Source organism: Pseudopipra pipra, chromosome 2 (genome assembly GCF_036250125.1).
Source record: "Pseudopipra pipra isolate bDixPip1 chromosome 2, bDixPip1.hap1, whole genome shotgun sequence".
Classification (NCBI taxonomy): domain Eukaryota; kingdom Metazoa; phylum Chordata; class Aves; order Passeriformes; family Pipridae; genus Pseudopipra; species Pseudopipra pipra.
In genome coordinates this window covers 119559336-119576303 of record NC_087550.1, presented here as the reverse complement: position 1 = coordinate 119576303, position 16968 = coordinate 119559336, and the positions used below count along the sequence as shown (strand labels likewise).

At 59.8% G+C, this 16968-nt stretch overlaps 1 protein-coding gene and 1 long non-coding RNA gene across 2 annotated transcripts; both read right to left on the bottom strand.

Annotated features, from left to right (window-relative positions):
* Positions 1-77: 77 nt before the first annotated feature.
* On the bottom strand, positions 78-1532 carry LOC135410507 (uncharacterized). The gene is made up of 3 exons (XR_010428708.1): positions 1127-1532; positions 929-1026; positions 78-473 (listed from the first exon to the last, which is right to left on the bottom strand). It is a non-coding gene; the product is annotated as an uncharacterized LOC135410507 (long non-coding RNA).
* Positions 1533-15483: 13951 nt separating this feature from the next.
* Positions 15484-16855, bottom strand: LOC135410500 (uncharacterized). Its single transcript, XM_064647261.1, has 2 exons — positions 16577-16855; positions 15484-16445 (listed from the first exon to the last, which is right to left on the bottom strand). The coding sequence occupies exons 1-2, from the start codon at positions 16853-16855 to the stop codon at positions 15738-15740; spliced, it is 987 nt and encodes a 328-aa protein (XP_064503331.1). The 3' UTR covers positions 15484-15737.
* Positions 16856-16968: the final 113 nt, after the last annotated feature.

Genomic DNA, 16968 nt, shown 5'->3' with positions numbered 1-16968 from the left:
ATTAGGAGTACACTGAGCAATAGCCAGGTCATTCACACAGCTTCACTGTCCAGTCACACAAAAAGCACTCACCGAGGCCTCAGTTAGGATGGTTCCTGACGCTGACCGGGTGAACACCTCCCCGCAAGCCCGCTCCGCTCCTGCCAGGCACTGGGGCTCACCCCCAGGGGGGCTTTGCCAGCACCCAGTGGAAATTAAAATTACAGCCTGGGCAAAGGTGCTTCCCGCAGGACCACTCCTGGCCAAGGCCACCGGTCCGTGCAAGTCAGACCACTGACCACCCGGGGCTGGGGACTTTCGGGGGCACTCTTCCAGCTTTTATTCTCCAGAGACTCCAGTTCTTCCTGGCACCCCTTGCTTCAGTCTTCCCCTGCTGCAAGAGGTCACTTTAGTCTTTCGAGGGGACAGACTGCCAAAGCCCGGCCGGTCCATTCCCACGAGGAAAGAAAGGTAGCTTTGTCTCGGACAGGATGCTGAGGGGGGAGACACAAAATAGAAGTTTAATTTAAAACAACTGCCGAGAACAGAAAGCAATTCAAACATAAGGCAGACGAGGCTCGTGCAAAACCCATCTGACTTCAAAGGAGAATTATTTCCCTCTGCACCTAATAAAATGGCATTTTCCCCCAGGTCCTGCTTCCCATCCTCGAACAAAACACGCTGACAACATTTTTCACCATGCCAGGGGAGAGCTATTAGAGCACACTGCACAGGGAAGCCGAGGCTGCCCCTGGATCCCTGCAAGTGTTCCAGGCCAGGCTGGATGGGACCTGCAGCATCCAACCGGGGATGAGAGTGGAAGGTGCCCCTGCCCACGGAAGGCAGGGTGGCCTTTGAAGGTCCCCTTCAAACCAAATTTCCCCTCCAAAATAACTCCCAAGAGACACAGCAACCAAAGCAGAGGGACTGCACTCCCAGCTTTTCTTACCTGCAGGCATACAGCATGTTGGACATAAAAGCCACAGGGTTAGTCCTGCCAGAGGTGTCCGGCACAGTGTCCACGGCGACCGAAGGGAAAGAGGCAGCCTGGGAACACGGAGTAAAAGGCACTTTAATTAGGAGTACACTGAGCAATAGCCAGGTCATTCACACAGCTTCACTGTCCAGTCACACAAAAAGCACTCACCGAGGCCTCAGTTAGGATGGTTCCTGACGCTGACCGGGTGAATACATCCCCGCAAGCCCGCTCTGCTCCTGCCAGGCACTGGGGCTCACCCCCAGGGGGGCTTTGCCAGCACCCAGTGGAAATTAAAATTACAGCCTGGGCAGGAAATTAAAAGTACAGGCCGGCAGGACCGCTCCTGGCCAGGGCCACCGGTCCGTGCAAGTCAGACCACTGACCACCCGGGGCTGGGGACTTTCGGGGGCACGCTTCCAGCTTTTATTCTCCAGAGACTCCAGTTCTTCCTGGCACCCCTTGCTTCAGTCTTCCCCTGTTGGAAGAGGTCACTTTGTCTTTCGAGGGGACAGATTGCCAAAGCCCGGCCGGTCCATTCCCACAAGGAAAGAAAGGTAGCTTTGTCTCGGACAGGATGCTGAGGGGGGAGACACAAAATAAAAGTTTAATTTAAGACAACTGCCGAGAATAGAAAGCAATTCAAACATAAGGCAGACGAGACTCGTGCAAAATCCAGTACATTTGACTTCAAAGGAGAATTATTTCCCTCTGCACCTCAGAGAACGCAATTTTCACCCCGGTCCTGCTTCCCATCCTCGAACAAAACACACTGACAACATTTTTCACCATGCCAGTGGAGAGCTACTAGAGCACACCGCACAGGGAAGCTGAGCCTGCCCCTGGATCCCTGCAAGTGTTCCAGGCCAGGCTGGATGGGACCTGCAGCATCCAACCGGGGATGAGAGTGGAAGGTGCCCCTGCCCACGGAAGACAGGGTGGCCTTTGAAGGTCCCCTTCAAACCAAATCGCTCTCTCATTCCCCTCCGAAACAACTCCCAAAGAGAAACAGCAACCAAAGCAGACGGACTGCACTCCCAGCTTTTCTTACCTGCAGGTTCACAGCACAGCACGCTGGACGTAAAAGCCACGGTAGTTAGTCCTGCCAGAGGCGTCCGGCACAGTGCCCACGGCGACCGAAGGAAAAGAGGCAGCCTGGGAACACGGAGTAAAAGACACTGTCGTTAGGAGTACACCGAGCAACAGCCGGGTCATTCCCACAGGCAGCTTCGCTGTGCAGTCCCACAAAAAGCTCCCACTCCGGACTGAAGCTCGGAGAAGCCCGGCAGTGCCAAAACACTCCAGCTCTCCGCTTCCCAGCCCGCCCCGACCGCCGGGCGCCGCCTCGCAGTCGCCGCCTGGCGGACACGGCCGGGAACGGCACTGCAGCCGCGCGGCCCCCCCCTTGCGAGACCCGCGGCGCCTTTCGCGAGGACGGGCCTTTCTTCCCTAAAACCTGCCCTTCCCTAGGAAAAGCTGGGCAATTCACAGAGTTGCTGTTTTTATCCCGGCTTCCCAAAGGACTTCTCTCTCCCGGCGGCGGCGGCAGCGGCAGCAGCAGCAGCAACGCTCCCCGCGAAGCCCTGACCGAGGCTGGGAATTGACACACAACAAGCCAAGAGCATGAACTCGGCCCCAAAACACTCCCCAACAGACCAATTTACAGTCACCTTTGCCTCCTCCCCCCCGCGCAGGCCCAGGCTTTGGGATTCCAAGGCAAACCCCGAGAGGCCCAGAGAGCAGCAGCCCCTCAGCCCCAGCACGGCCTCCCCCGGGCTCCCCCGGCCGGGAACCGGCCTAGCCAGCCCCTGCTGTGCAGCACAGCAGGCGGGGGGATGACTTTTGGGACCCCTCCCTGGCCGCTGCAGAGCAATGCAGGCATCGGGGCCAAGTCCTGCCCGGCCCCCGGGCACTGCAGACAGTTCAGCCCCAGCAGCAGCAGCAGCAGCAGCAGCAGCAGCGGGCTGTTCTGCCTCTTGCTCCCCTCTCATTTGGACCCCAACGGTGAGGAACAAGCCCCGGGCACAATCGGCACCGAGCAGCAAGGCCTGGGCTCGCCAGAGGCCCGGGCCTGCCTACTCCAGGCTCTGGGCTTTCTTTGCTTTCTTCCGCCGTAATTCTCCTGCCCCGGCAAGCGTTAAAAGACACACTGCCCGGGGAGACGTGCCCCGAAACAGCCATCAGTTCCAAGGCCAGAAAATCTCAGGGCCACACTTCGAAACCCTGCCGCGAGGCCCCCGGAGAAGCCAAGGGGAGCTGGGATTCCCTGCAGTCCCAGGGAAGCGAGGGGAAGGTGGCAAAGGGGCAGAGAGCAAACCCCCCCCCCCCCCCCCAGCTGCTTCTCCCTGCAACCCCTCCGGCAGGCGCAGCTGCCTTGGGATTTCATGCCCCTTGTGTCTCTTGCGAGCTCAACGAGCGAACAAAGGGGTCCTGCAAGATCCGCTTCCTCTGTCCCTGAGGCGGCACAGACCCTCCCCGCGGGGGGGGTGCGATGCCAGGGCACATCCGAGCCCGGCCCTGCCGCCTGCCTCTCTCGCCGCCCCTTCTCCTGGCGGCGGCACGCAGGTGCGAGTGTCTCCGCAGAGGCGAGAAACCTGCCTGTCGCTTCCCCTGCCTGCAGGCCCCGCTGGCCGCGGGAGAGGCAGAAGAGCGGCCGCCGCCCCCCCGCCGGGCCCCCGCTTACCCCGGCGACGATCTCCTGCAGAGCCCGACGTCGGATCCGCCGCCGTGGGTCGCTTCCGGGGGGGGGGAAGCGGCGGCGCAGCCCCGACAGCATCTCCGGGACACGGCGGGAGCGGAGCGGAGCGGAGCGGGGCGGGCGGGCGGGAGGGCGGCGACCACCTGGGGTCCTGCGCCTGCGCGGCGCGCCGCGTCGCCGAGAGGGGGCTGCCGGCGCCGGTGCCTGCCGCCGCCCGCGAACCCGCCGCCCGCGCCCGGCGCCGCCGAGCGCCCCGCCCCGTCCCCACAGCGGGAAGCGGCGCGGCGAGACGGCGCTGCGGGCGCGGGGCGGGGGTCCGGGGCGGAGCGGAGGTCAGGCACCAGGAAAAACGCCTCTCTGAGGCGAGGGGGCCTCTTGCCGCCATCTTGAGTGTGGCCGGGCTAAGTTCCGGTCCTGGCGGCGCCATCTTGAGTGTGGCCTCCGGGCGACTTCCGGGCCGGGGCCGCCATCTTTGTGTACGGCCTTGGAGGACTTCCGGTCATGGCGCCGCCATCTTTGTGTACGGCTTCGCAGCACTTCCGGTCCGGGTGGTGCGCCCTCCAAAACAACCCGGTCGCTCTCTACTTCCGGTGCCCCGCTTTACCCGAACAACGACCCTCGCTAATTTCTGCGCTTTCGCCCCAAAAATCTTCACGTTATTCCCCCCGCGCACACCTCGGGAGAGACGGGAGACCGCAGCTCCCGCCGTGCCGCCGGAGCCGGCCCTCAAGTCGAGCGGGGAGCGCTGCAGCGGCACAGGAGCCACTGCGCATGCGTCGCCGCTTGCCCTCGCCCGCCTGCCCTCACTTACCACGTGATCGCCGGCGTCTCGCTTACGACTGCGCATGCGCCGCCGTCGCCACCTTGCCTGCCCCCCCCACACCGCCCGCCTTCGCTCGCTCTCGCTGCGCGCGCCTCGCCCGCTTTGCCCCGGCCCCTCCCTCACATTTCGCGGCACCCCCTCCGCTGCCTTTTCGGCTCCCCGCCCTTCCCCCGACCACCTTTTCGGGTCCCCTTCTCATACTTTAGGGGGGACCCCCAAGTCACGGGGCGGACGGCGGGGCGGGGCGGGGCGGGGCGGGGCGGGGCGGGGCGGGGCGGGGCGGGGAGTAAACCCCGGGGTGCCCAAGAAGCCCTGGTTTTCCCTTTCATTTCACTTGGCATTTTATTAGGGCCTTTTTACTTTGCTCGCTTTGATTTTTTTTCTTTCATTTTCCTTCTTTATTGCCTTAATTTTTTATTCTATTTATTTTTCATTTCATTTTCTTTTCTTTTCTTTCTCGTTTGCTTTTATTTTTTTTAGTTCTTAGTCCTCCAGAGAGCAACAAAGAACACTGAAGCTCCTCTGGGACAGACAAAGGCCCCCCTACCCTTCCCTTAGACACAACGCCTGCCAGGAGGGCCCCGCAAGCCCGCTCCGCTCCTGCCAGGCACTGGGGCTCACCCCCAGGGGGGCTTTGCCAGCACCCAATGGAAATTAAAATTACAGCCTGGGCAGGAAATTCAAATTACAGGACGGCAGGACCGCTCCTGGCCAAGGCCACCGCTCCGTGCAAGTCAGACCACTGACCACCCGGGGCTGGGGACTTTCGGGGGCACGCTTCCAGCTTTTATTCTCCAGAGACTCCAGTTCTTCCTGACACCCCTTGCTTCAGTCTTCCCCTGTTGGAAGAGGTCACTTTAGTCTTTCGAGGGGACAGATTGCCAAAGCCCGGCCGGTCCATTCCCACGAGGAAAGAAAGGTAGCTTTGTCTCGGACAGGATGCTGAGGGGGGAGACACAAAATAAAAGTTTAATTTAAAACAACTGCCGAGAACAGAAAGCAATTCAAACATAAGGCAGACGAGGCTCGTGCAAAACCCATTTGACTTCAAAGGAGAATTACTTCCCTCTGCACCTAACAGAATGGCATTTTCCCCCAGGTCCTGCTTCCCATCCTCGAACAAAACACGCTGACAACATTTTTCACCATGCCAGGGGAGAGCTATTAGAGCACACTGCACAGGGAAGCCGAGGCTGCCCCTGGATCCCTGCAAGTGTTCCAGGCCAGGCTGGATGGGACCTGCAGCATCCAACCGGGGATGAGAGTGGAAGGTGCCCCTGCCCACGGAAGGCAGGGTGGCCTTTGAAGGTCCCCTTCAAACCAAATTCCCCCTCCAAAATAACTCCCAAAGAGACACAGCAACCAAAGCAGAGGGACTGCACTCCCAGCTTTTCTTACCTGCAGGCATACAGCACGCTGGACATAAAAGCCACGGGGTTAGTCCTGCCAGAGGTGTCCGGCACAGTGTCCACGGCGACCGAAGGGAAAGAGGCAGTCTGGGAACACGGAGTAAAAGGCACTTTAATTAGGAGTACACTGAGCAATAGCCAGGTCATTCACACAGCTTCACTCTCCAGTCACACAAAAAGCACTCACCGAGGCCTCAGTTAGGATGGTTCCTGACGCTGACCGGGTGAACACCTCCCCGCAAGCCCGCTCCGCTCCTGCCAGGCACTGGGGCTCACCCCCAGGGGGGCTTTGCCAGCACCCAGTGGAAATTAAAATTACAGCCTGGGCAAAGGTGCTTCCCGCAGGACCACTCCTGGCCAAGGCCACCGGTCCGTGCAAGTCAGACCACTGACCACCCGGGGCTGGGGACTTTCGGGGGCACGCTTCCAGCTTTTATTCTCCAGAGACTCCAGTTCTTCCTGGCATCCCTTGCTTCAGTCTTCCCCTGCTGCAAGAGGTCACTTTAGTCTTTCGAGGGGACAGACTGCCAAAGCCCGGCCGGTCCATTCCCACGAGGAAAGAAAGGTAGCTTTGTCTCGGACAGGATGCTGAGGGGGGAGACACAAAATAGAAGTTTAATTTAAAACAACTGCCGAGAACAGAAAGCAATTCAAACATAAGGCAGACGAGGCTCGTGCAAAACCCATTTGACTTCAAAGGAGAATTATTTCCCTCTGCACCTAATAAAATGGCATTTTCCCCCAGGTCCTGCTTCCCATCCTCGAACAAAACACGCTGACAACATTTTTCACCATGCCAGTGGAGAGCTATTAGAGCACACCGCACAGGGAAGCCGAGGCTGCCCCTGGATCCCTGCAAGTGTTCCAGGCCAGGCTGGATGGGACCTGCAGCATCCAACCGGGGATGAGAGTGGAAGGTGCCCCTGCCCACGGAAGGCAGGGTGGCCTTTGAAGGTCCCCTTCAAACCAAATTTCCCCTCCAAAATAACTCCCAAGAGACACAGCAACCAAAGCAGACGGACTGCACTCCCAGCTTTTCTTACCTGCAGGTTCACAGCACAGCACGCTGGACGTAAAAGCCACGGTAGTTAGTCCTGCCAGAGGCGTCCGGCACAGTGCCCACGGCGACCGAAGGAAAAGAGGCAGCCTGGGAACACGGAGTAAAAGACACTGTCGTTAGGAGTACACCGAGCAACAGCCGGGTCATTCCCACAGGCAGCTTCGCTGTGCAGTCCCACAAAAAGCTCCCACTCCGGAGTGAAGCTCGGAGAAGCCCGGCAGTGCCAAAACACTCCAGCTCTCCGCTTCCCAGCCCGCCCCGACCGCCGGGCGCCGCCTCGCAGTCGCCGCCTGGCGGACACGGCCGGGAACGGCACTGCAGCCGCGCGGCCCCCCCCTTGCGAGACCCGCGGCGCCTTTCGCGAGGACGGGCCTTTCTTCCCTAAAACCTGCCCTTCCCTAGGAAAAGCTGGGCAATTCACAGAGTTGCTGTTTTTATCCCGGCTTCCCAAAGGACTTCTCTCTCCCGGCGGCGGCGGCAGCGGCAGCAGCAGCAGCAACGCTCCCCGCGAAGCCCTGACCGAGGCTGGGAATTGACACACAACAAGCCAAGAGCATGAACTCGGCCCCAAAACACTCCCCAACAGACCAATTTACAGTCACCTTTGCCTCCTCCCCCCCGCGCAGGCCCAGGCTTTGGGATTCCAAGGCAAACCCCGAGAGGCCCAGAGAGCAGCAGCCCCTCAGCCCCAGCACGGCCTCCCCCGGGCTCCCCCGGCCGGGAACCGGCCTAGCCAGCCCCTGCTGTGCAGCACAGCAGGCGGGGGGATGACTTTTGGGACCCCTCCCTGGCCGCTGCAGAGCAATGCAGGCATCGGGGCCAAGTCCTGCCCGGCCCCCGGGCACTGCAGACAGTTCAGCCCCAGCAGCAGCAGCAGCAGCAGCAGCAGCAGCGGGCTGTTCTGCCTCTTGCTCCCCTCTCATTTGGACCCCAACGGTGAGGAACAAGCCCCGGGCACAATCGGCACCGAGCAGCAAGGCCTGGGCTCGCCAGAGGCCCGGGCCTGCCTACTCCAGGCTCTGGGCTTTCTTTGCTTTCTTCCGCCGTAATTCTCCTGCCCCGGCAAGCGTTAAAAGACACACTGCCCGGGGAGACGTGCCCCGAAACAGCCATCAGTTCCAAGGCCAGAAAATCTCAGGGCCACACTTCGAAACCCTGCCGCGAGGCCCCCGGAGAAGCCAAGGGGAGCTGGGATTCCCTGCAGTCCCAGGGAAGCGAGGGGAAGGTGGCAAAGGGGCAGAGAGCAAACCCCCCCCCCCCCCCAGCTGCTTCTCCCTGCAACCCCTCCGGCAGGCGCAGCTGCCTTGGGATTTCATGCCCCTTGTGTCTCTTGCGAGCTCAACGAGCGAACAAAGGGGTCCTGCAAGATCCGCTTCCTCTGTCCCTGAGGCGGCACAGACCCTCCCCGCGGGGGGGGTGCGATGCCAGGGCACATCCGAGCCCGGCCCTGCCGCCTGCCTCTCTCGCCGCCCCTTCTCCTGGCGGCGGCACGCAGGTGCGAGTGTCTCCGCAGAGGCGAGAAACCTGCCTGTCGCTTCCCCTGCCTGCAGGCCCCGCTGGCCGCGGGAGAGGCAGAAGAGCGGCCGCCGCCCCCCCGCCGGGCCCCCGCTTACCCCGGCGACGATCTCCTGCAGAGCCCGACGTCGGATCCGCCGCCGTGGGTCGCTTCCGGGGGGGGGGAAGCGGCGGCGCAGCCCCGACAGCATCTCCGGGACACGGCGGGAGCGGAGCGGAGCGGAGCGGGGCGGGCGGGCGGGAGGGCGGCGACCACCTGGGGTCCTGCGCCTGCGCGGCGCGCCGCGTCGCCGAGAGGGGGCTGCCGGCGCCGGTGCCTGCCGCCGCCCGCGAACCCGCCGCCCGCGCCCGGCGCCGCCGAGCGCCCCGCCCCGTCCCCACAGCGGGAAGCGGCGCGGCGAGACGGCGCTGCGGGCGCGGGGCGGGGGTCCGGGGCGGAGCGGAGGTCAGGCACCAGGAAAAACGCCTCTCTGAGGCGAGGGGGCCTCTTGCCGCCATCTTGAGTGTGGCCGGGCTAAGTTCCGGTCCTGGCGGCGCCATCTTGAGTGTGGCCTCCGGGCGACTTCCGGGCCGGGGCCGCCATCTTTGTGTACGGCCTTGGAGGACTTCCGGTCATGGCGCCGCCATCTTTGTGTACGGCTTCGCAGCACTTCCGGTCCGGGTGGTGCGCCCTCCAAAACAACCCGGTCGCTCTCTACTTCCGGTGCCCCGCTTTACCCGAACAACGACCCTCGCTAATTTCTGCGCTTTCGCCCCAAAAATCTTCACGTTATTCCCCCCGCGCACACCTCGGGAGAGACGGGAGACCGCAGCTCCCGCCGTGCCGCCGGAGCCGGCCCTCAAGTCGAGCGGGGAGCGCTGCAGCGGCACAGGAGCCACTGCGCATGCGTCGCCGCTTGCCCTCGCCCGCCTGCCCTCACTTACCACGTGATCGCCGGCGTCTCGCTTACGACTGCGCATGCGCCGCCGTCGCCACCTTGCCTGCCCCCCCCACACCGCCCGCCTTCGCTCGCTCTCGCTGCGCGCGCCTCGCCCGCTTTGCCCCGGCCCCTCCCTCACATTTCGCGGCACCCCCTCCGCTGCCTTTTCGGCTCCCCGCCCTTCCCCCGACCACCTTTTCGGGTCCCCTTCTCATACTTTAGGGGGGACCCCCAAGTCACGGGGCGGACGGCGGGGCGGGGCGGACGGCGGGGCGGGGCGGGGCGGGGCGGGGCGGGGCGGGGAGTAAACCCCGGGGTGCCCAAGAAGCCCTGGTTTTCCCTTTCATTTCACTTGGCATTTTATTAGGGCCTTTTTACTTTGCTCGCTTTGATTTTTTTTCTTTCATTTTCCTTCTTTATTGCCTTAATTTTTTATTCTATTTATTTTTCATTTCATTTTCTTTTCTTTTCTTTCTCGTTTGCTTTTATTTTTTTTAGTTCTTAGTCCTCCAGAGAGCAACAAAGAACACTGAAGCTCCTCTGGGACAGACAAAGGCCCCCCTACCCTTCCCTTAGACACAACGCCTGCCAGGAGGGCCCCGCAAGCCCGCTCCGCTCCTGCCAGGCACTGGGGCTCACCCCCAGGGGGGCTTTGCCAGCACCCAATGGAAATTAAAATTACAGCCTGGGCAGGAAATTCAAATTACAGGACGGCAGGACCGCTCCTGGCCAAGGCCACCGCTCCGTGCAAGTCAGACCACTGACCACCCGGGGCTGGGGACTTTCGGGGGCACGCTTCCAGCTTTTATTCTCCAGAGACTCCAGTTCTTCCTGGCACCCCTTGCTTCAGTCTTCCCCTGCTGCAAGAGGTCACTTTAGTCTTTCGAGGGGACAGACTGCCAAAGCCCGGCCGGTCCATTCCCACGAGGAAAGAAAGGTAGCTTTGTCTCGGACAGGATGCTGAGGGGGGAGACACAAAATAAAAGTTTAATTTAAAACAACTGCCGAGAACAGAAAGCAATTCAAACATAAGGCAGACGAGGCTCGTGCAAAACCCATTTGACTTCAAAGGAGAATTACTTCCCTCTGCACCTAACAGAATGGCATTTTCCCCCAGGTCCTGCTTCCCATCCTCGAACAAAACACGCTGACAACATTTTTCACCATGCCAGGGGAGAGCTATTAGAGCACACTGCACAGGGAAGCCGAGGCTGCCCCTGGATCCCTGCAAGTGTTCCAGGCCAGGCTGGATGGGACCTGCAGCATCCAACCGGGGATGAGAGTGGAAGGTGCCCCTGCCCACGGAAGGCAGGGTGGCCTTTGAAGGTCCCCTTCAAACCAAATTCCCCCTCCAAAATAACTCCCAAAAGACACAGCAACCAAAGCAGAGGGACTGCACTCCCAGCTTTTCTTACCTGCAGGCATACAGCACGCTGGACATAAAAGCCACGGGGTTAGTCCTGCCAGAGGTGTCCGGCACAGTGTCCACGGCGACCGAAGGGAAAGAGGCAGTCTGGGAACACGGAGTAAAAGGCACTTTAATTAGGAGTACACTGAGCAATAGCCAGGTCATTCACACAGCTTCACTGTCCAGTCACACAAAAAGCACTCACCGAGGCCTCAGTTAGGATGGTTCCTGACGCTGACCGGGTGAACACCTCCCCGCAAGCCCGCTCCGCTCCTGCCAGGCACTGGGGCTCACCCCCAGGGGGGCTTTGCCAGCACCCAGTGGAAATTAAAATTACAGCCTGGGCAGGAAATTAAAAGTACAGGCCGGCAGGACCGCTCCTGGCCAAGGCCACTGCTCCGTGCAAGTCAGACCACTGACCACCCGGGGCTGGGGACTTTCGGGGGCACGCTTCCAGCTTTTATTCTCCAGAGACTCCAGTTCTTCCTGGCACCCCTTGCTTCAGTCTTCCCCTGTTGGAAGAGGTCACTTTGTCTTTCGAGGGGACAGATTGCCAAAGCCCAGCCGGTCCATTCCCACGAGGAAAGAAAGGTAGCTTTGTCTCGGACAGGATGCTGAGGGGGGAGACACAAAATAAAAGTTTAATTTAAAACAACTGCCCAGAACAGAAAGCAATTCAAACATAAGGCAGACGAGACTCGTGCAAAACGCAATACATTTGACTTCAAAGGAGAATTATTTCCCTCTGCACCTCAGAGAATGCAATTTTCACCTGGGTCCTGCTTACCATCGTCGCACACAACCTGCTGACAACATTTTTCACCATGCCAGTGGAGAGCTACTAGAAAGCACTGCACAGGGAAGCTGAGCCTGCCCCTGGATCCCTGCAAGTGTTCCAGGCCAGGCTGGATGGGACCTGCAGCATCCAACCGGGGATGAGAGTGGAAGGTGCCCCTGCCCACGGAAGACAGGGTGGCCTTTGAAGGTCCCCTTCAAACCAAATCGCTCTCTCATTCCCCTCCGAAACAACTCCCAAAGAGACACAGCAATCCAAGCAGAGGGACTGCACTCCCAGCTTTTCTTACCTGCAGGTTCACAGCACAGCACGCTGGACGTAAAAGCCACGGTAGTTAGTCCTGCCAGAGGCGTCCGGCACAGTGCCCACGGCGACCGAAGGAAAAGAGGCAGCCTGGGAACACGGAGTAAAAGACACTGTCGTTAGGAGTACACCGAGCAACAGCCGGGTCATTCCCACAGGCAGCTTCGCTGTGCAGTCCCACAAAAAGCTCCCACTCCGGAGTGAAGCTCGGAGAAGCCCGGCAGTGCCAAAACACTCCAGCTCTCCGCTTCCCAGCCCGCCCCGACCGCCGGGCGCCGCCTCGCAGTCGCCGCCTGGCGGACACGGCCGGGAACGGCACTGCAGCCGCGCGGCCCCCCCCTTGCGAGACCCGCGGCGCCTTTCGCGAGGACGGGCCTTTCTTCCCTAAAACCTGCCCTTCCCTAGGAAAAGCTGGGCAATTCACAGAGTTGCTGTTTCCATCCCAGCTTCCCAAAGGATTTCTCTCTCCTGGCAGCACAGACAGGGTCCCTGAGGCAGCACAGACCCTCCCCGGGGAACTGCAATGCCAGGGCACATCCGAACCCGTCCCTGTCGCCTGCCGCTCTCTCCGCCCCTTCTCCCCGCGGCGGCACGCAGGTGCAAGTTTCTCCGCAGAGGTGAGAAACTTGCCTGTCGCTTCCCCTGCCTGCAGTCCCCCGATGGCCGCGGGAGAAGAGCGGCCGCGTCCCCGCCGCGCCCCCGCCGCTTACCCCGGGGACGATCTCCTGCAGAGCCCGACGTCAGATCTGGTGCCGTGGGTCGCTTCCGGGGGGGGAGGTGGCGGCGCAGCCCCGACAGCATCTCCGGGGCACGGCGGGACAGAGCGGGGCGGGAGCGGTAGCGGAGCGGAACGGGGTGACCGTCTGCCTGGGGTCCTCGCGTCTGCGCCGCGCGCCGCGGCGCCGAGAGGGGTCTGCCGGTGCCGGTGCCTGCCGCCGCTCGCGAACCTGCCGCCCGCGCCCGGCGCCGCCGAGCGCCCCATCCTGTTCCCACAGCGGGAAGCGGGGCGGCGAGACGGCGCTGCGGGTGCGGGGCGGGGGTCTGGGTCGGGGCAGAGGTCAGGCAGCAGGATAGACGCCTCTCTGAGGCAAGGGGCCTCTCGCCGCCATCTTGAGTGTGGCCTGGGCTAAGTTCCGGTCCTGGCGGCGCCATCTTTACTGTGGTCTTGGCGGACTTCTTGGCCGATGCCGCCATATTTGTGTACGGACTTGGAGGACTTTCGGTCGTGGCGCCGCCATCTTTCTTTTTGGGCGGCTTCGAGCACTTCCGGTTCGGAGGGCGCCATCTTTGGTGGTGCGCCGTCGAAAATAGTCCGGTCGCTCTCTACTGCCGGTGACCGAGTTTACCCAAATTAGCGTCCCTCACTAATTTCTGCGCTTTCACCCCAAAAATCTTCATGTTGTTCCCCCCACACACACCCCGGGAGAGACGGGAGACCGCAAGTCCCGCCGTGCCGCCGGAACCGGCCCTTAAGTTGAGCAGGGAGCGCTGCACCGGCAGGAGAACCACTGCGCATGCGTCGCCGTCCCCTCTCTTGGCTGCCCTTAGTTTCCACGTGATCGCCGGCGTCTTGCCAACGACTGCGCATGCGCCGCCGTCGCCACCGTGGTTGCCCCCCCCGCCGCCTGACCACCAGGCTCCGCTCTCTCGCTGCGCGCGCCTCGCCCGCTTTGCCGGGGCCCGTCCCTCACATTTCGCGGCTCCCTCTCCGCTGCTTTTTCGGCTCCCTGGGGTTCCCCCACCCATGTTTTGGGGTCCCCTTCTCACATTTTAGGGGTGACCCCCAATTTACGCGTCGCAGGGCGGGGCGGGGAGTAAACGGGGTGCCCAAGAAGGGTTGGTTTTCTGTTTCATTTCACTTTTCATTTTATTTCCTTTTTAGTTTGCTCGCTTTTTTTTTCTTTAATTTTCTTTTGTATTTTACATTCTTAATTTCATTATTTTTTTATTCTCTTTATTTTTAATTTTCTTTTCTTTCTCGTTTGGTTTTTATTTTTATTTTATTTTCAGTTTCCTTTTTTTTTCTTTTTTTTTTTTAATTTTTAAAATGCTTCCCCTTCCCACCGCTCTTTTTCCCCTCAAGAAGCACTATTTTTGTGGCTTTTTTAAATCCTTTTTTCCCCAAGAAGGTCCCTTGTAATGGAACTCTTAAAATGGCACATAAAGAGGTTCATCTCAATTTTAACTCTCAAAAATGAGGGACTAGAGGGATTCTCCCTCAATTTAAACCTTCAGATGATCAAAATGGCCTCATAAAGGTTTTCCCCTTCCATTTAAACCAAAAAATAAGGGAATAAGGGATTCCGTGTCAATTAAAACCTCTAAAATCATGGAAAAGGCAGGTTTTTCTTCAACTGAAACACTTCAAATCACAGCTGTAGGTGGGGTCCCCCTCAGTTTAAACAGACAATTGTGGAGGAGGTTTTCACCTCAATTTAAACCCATTTTCCCCTCAAACCCCTCATTTTCTGGGGTCACTGGAATGCACTGGGGAGGGATCGGGAAGATGAAATCAAAAGGCAGGATGAGAACAATCTTCCCTGCGCCCCCACTGTGCCCCCCCCCTGCTCGGGTGCTGCTCCCCCTCCTGTGCTGCCCCTCAGCACAGGGCTCATCCCCCGGCCCCTTCCCTGGGCAATGCTCCATGTTCAGGAGCATCTGGGGGCTTCCCCAGGGCTGCAAGAGGCTCTCACCACCCCTCCTTGAGAGACCCTAATGCTCCACTGCTCCCCCCCAGCAGCTCCTGTGGAACGTGGGCCCAGGTGATCCCAGGAGCTGCCCAGCAGGGCCCACCCCTCCTCAGCCGTGAAGTCAGCTGAATTTCAGGGATCACCTCCTCCAAGCTTGGGAGCAATGCATCCCAACAGTGAGGAAATGGGGCAGAAATGCCATGAGGCTTCCATGGATGGATAAGGAGTTGCTGAGCAAACTCAGAGCAAAAGAAGCAGCTTTCAGGAAGTGGAAATGAGGACTACAGGGAAACTGTAAGAGAAGCTAGGGACAAGGTTAGGGAAGCCAAGGCCCACTAGAATTGAGTCTGGCCAAGGATATTAAGGATAACAGGAAGGGATTCTATAGATATGTTGCAAGCAAGACGAGGGATAATATGGGTCCTCACCAGAAGGAAACAAGAGACCTGGCTACCCTGGACAAAGAGAAGGCTGAGGTTCTCAACAACTTCTATGCCTCAGTCTTCAACACCAAGTGCTGCAGCCACGCCACCCAAGTCAGGAAAGGCAAATGCAGGGGTAGAGAGAATGAAGACCCTGAGCCCCCTGTAGGAGAGGATAAGGTTTGAGACCGTCTAAGGAACCTGAATGTAAACAAGTCCATGGGACCAAACAAAATCCATCCATAGGTCCTGAGGGAATTGGCAGACACAGTTGCTAAGCCACTATCCATCATTTCTGAAAAATTGTGGCAGTTACATGAAGCCCCTGATGACTTGAAAAAGGGAAATATAACTCCCATTTTTAAAAAGGGGAAAGCAGAAGACCCAGGGAACTACAGACCAGTCAGTGTTACCTGTGCACCAAGCAAGATCATGGAGCAGATTCTCTTGAAAACTATGATAAGGCATATGGAAAACAAAGAGATGACTGGAAACAGCCAACGTGGCTTTATAAAGGCAAAATCATGTTTGACAAAACTGGTGATTTTCTATGATGGTGCTACAGCACTGGTGGGTGGGGAAGAGGAGGGGACCCTCAGTCAGTTTGCAGAGGACAGGTTGGGTGAGAGTGTGTGTCTACTACAGGACAGGAGGGCTCTACAGGGGGATCTGGAGAGGGACAGGGATTGGGCTGTCCAGGTGGATCCTGAAGCACCCCATTCCTCCACCCCTCCCTGACTACTCATGATTACTACGCCCTTTTCTCCTCTGGGTCCAGCGCCGCCACCACCGCTGGGACCTCAGACGGATGCAGAAGCCCCGGCGGCGCTGAACAAAGCGTGTCTGCGAGGCTTCCAGGTATCTCTGGAGCCAGGCACGGAGCTTCCCCGGGAACCATCCAGTGGTGGTGCTGCTGAATTGCACCTCCATGGAGCTGCTGCTGCTGCTGCTGCTGCTGCTTTCCAACACTGTGGGATTTACAATCACCACTAGTCTAGGGAGCAGCCTGGCCATCAGCACGGATCTTCTGCGTTGCAGTGTCGTGTAGTCCCTGCTGCACTGTCCTGTGTTCTTATGTTTGGCTTCTTCTGTCCCCTCATTCATGTCCGGCCCTGGCAGCTCCACTGCAAGGCACTGGGGAGACTCTCTGCCCCCCAGCAGACCCGGCAGCTCCAGTGGCACCTCGGTCTGGAGCACCCTGCAGTCCCCTCCTCTGTATTGCTGCTGGGCCAGCTGTGCCTTCAGCTCGCTGTGCTGCTCCTCAATGAGCGCCGGGGAGTCCTGGGAGCTTTGGATGAACCTTGGGAAATGCTTCCTGTAGCTCATGGAACTTCGTTGGGAGCTGCCAGGGGACGTGTCCACCCATTCCTGCGCCCTGTCCACGCTGCTCTGCTCCTCCGGCTGGGCTCTCGCTGCCCTTGGACACCTCCAGTTCTGCAGGATCCTCTGCAGGAACCACGGATGGCTGAGACAGGAGCAGCTCCTGGGCCCACCCCACAGCCCCCCACGATGCTCCACGTGCCACCCCAGCCCACCCCAAACCAAGCCAGCCCACAGAGCAGTGCAGAGGCACCTACCCAGAGACGCTTGTCCCGCAGCACGACAGCGACCAGGATGAGCTGCAGCACCAGGATCAGGACTGCAACCAGCTCCCCCATGGTGAACACGTCCAGGGACCTCATGGCACCATCCCTGCCACTCCAGGTCACCAGCACAGGCTGGGGACGAGCTTCCCCAGTGACCTGCTGGGGTCCCAGTGGTGGGATCCCAACACTGCTGGGGTGGCAGAGGCTGAGGTGGTGCCCACCTGCAGTGCCCCGTGTCCCATGGCCCGTTATAGCCCTTGGTGACATCATGGGGCAGGCAGAGCCCCCTTTGTGACATCACAGGACAGGCATGGCCCCTTTTATGACATCATGGGGCAGGAAGAGCCCCCTTTGTGACATCCCAGGTCAGGCAGGGCCCCCTT

Excerpts from the sequence above, each read along its gene's own strand:
- LOC135410500 (XM_064647261.1), bottom strand. The coding sequence starts at position 16,855 with ATGATGTCACCAAGGGCTATAACGGGCCATGGGACACGGGGCACTGCA. Across the intron at positions 16,446-16,576 it reads TGCGGGACAAGCGTCTCTGG|AGGATCCTGCAGAACTGGAG; the intron begins GTAGGTGCCTCT and ends TGGTTCCTGCAG.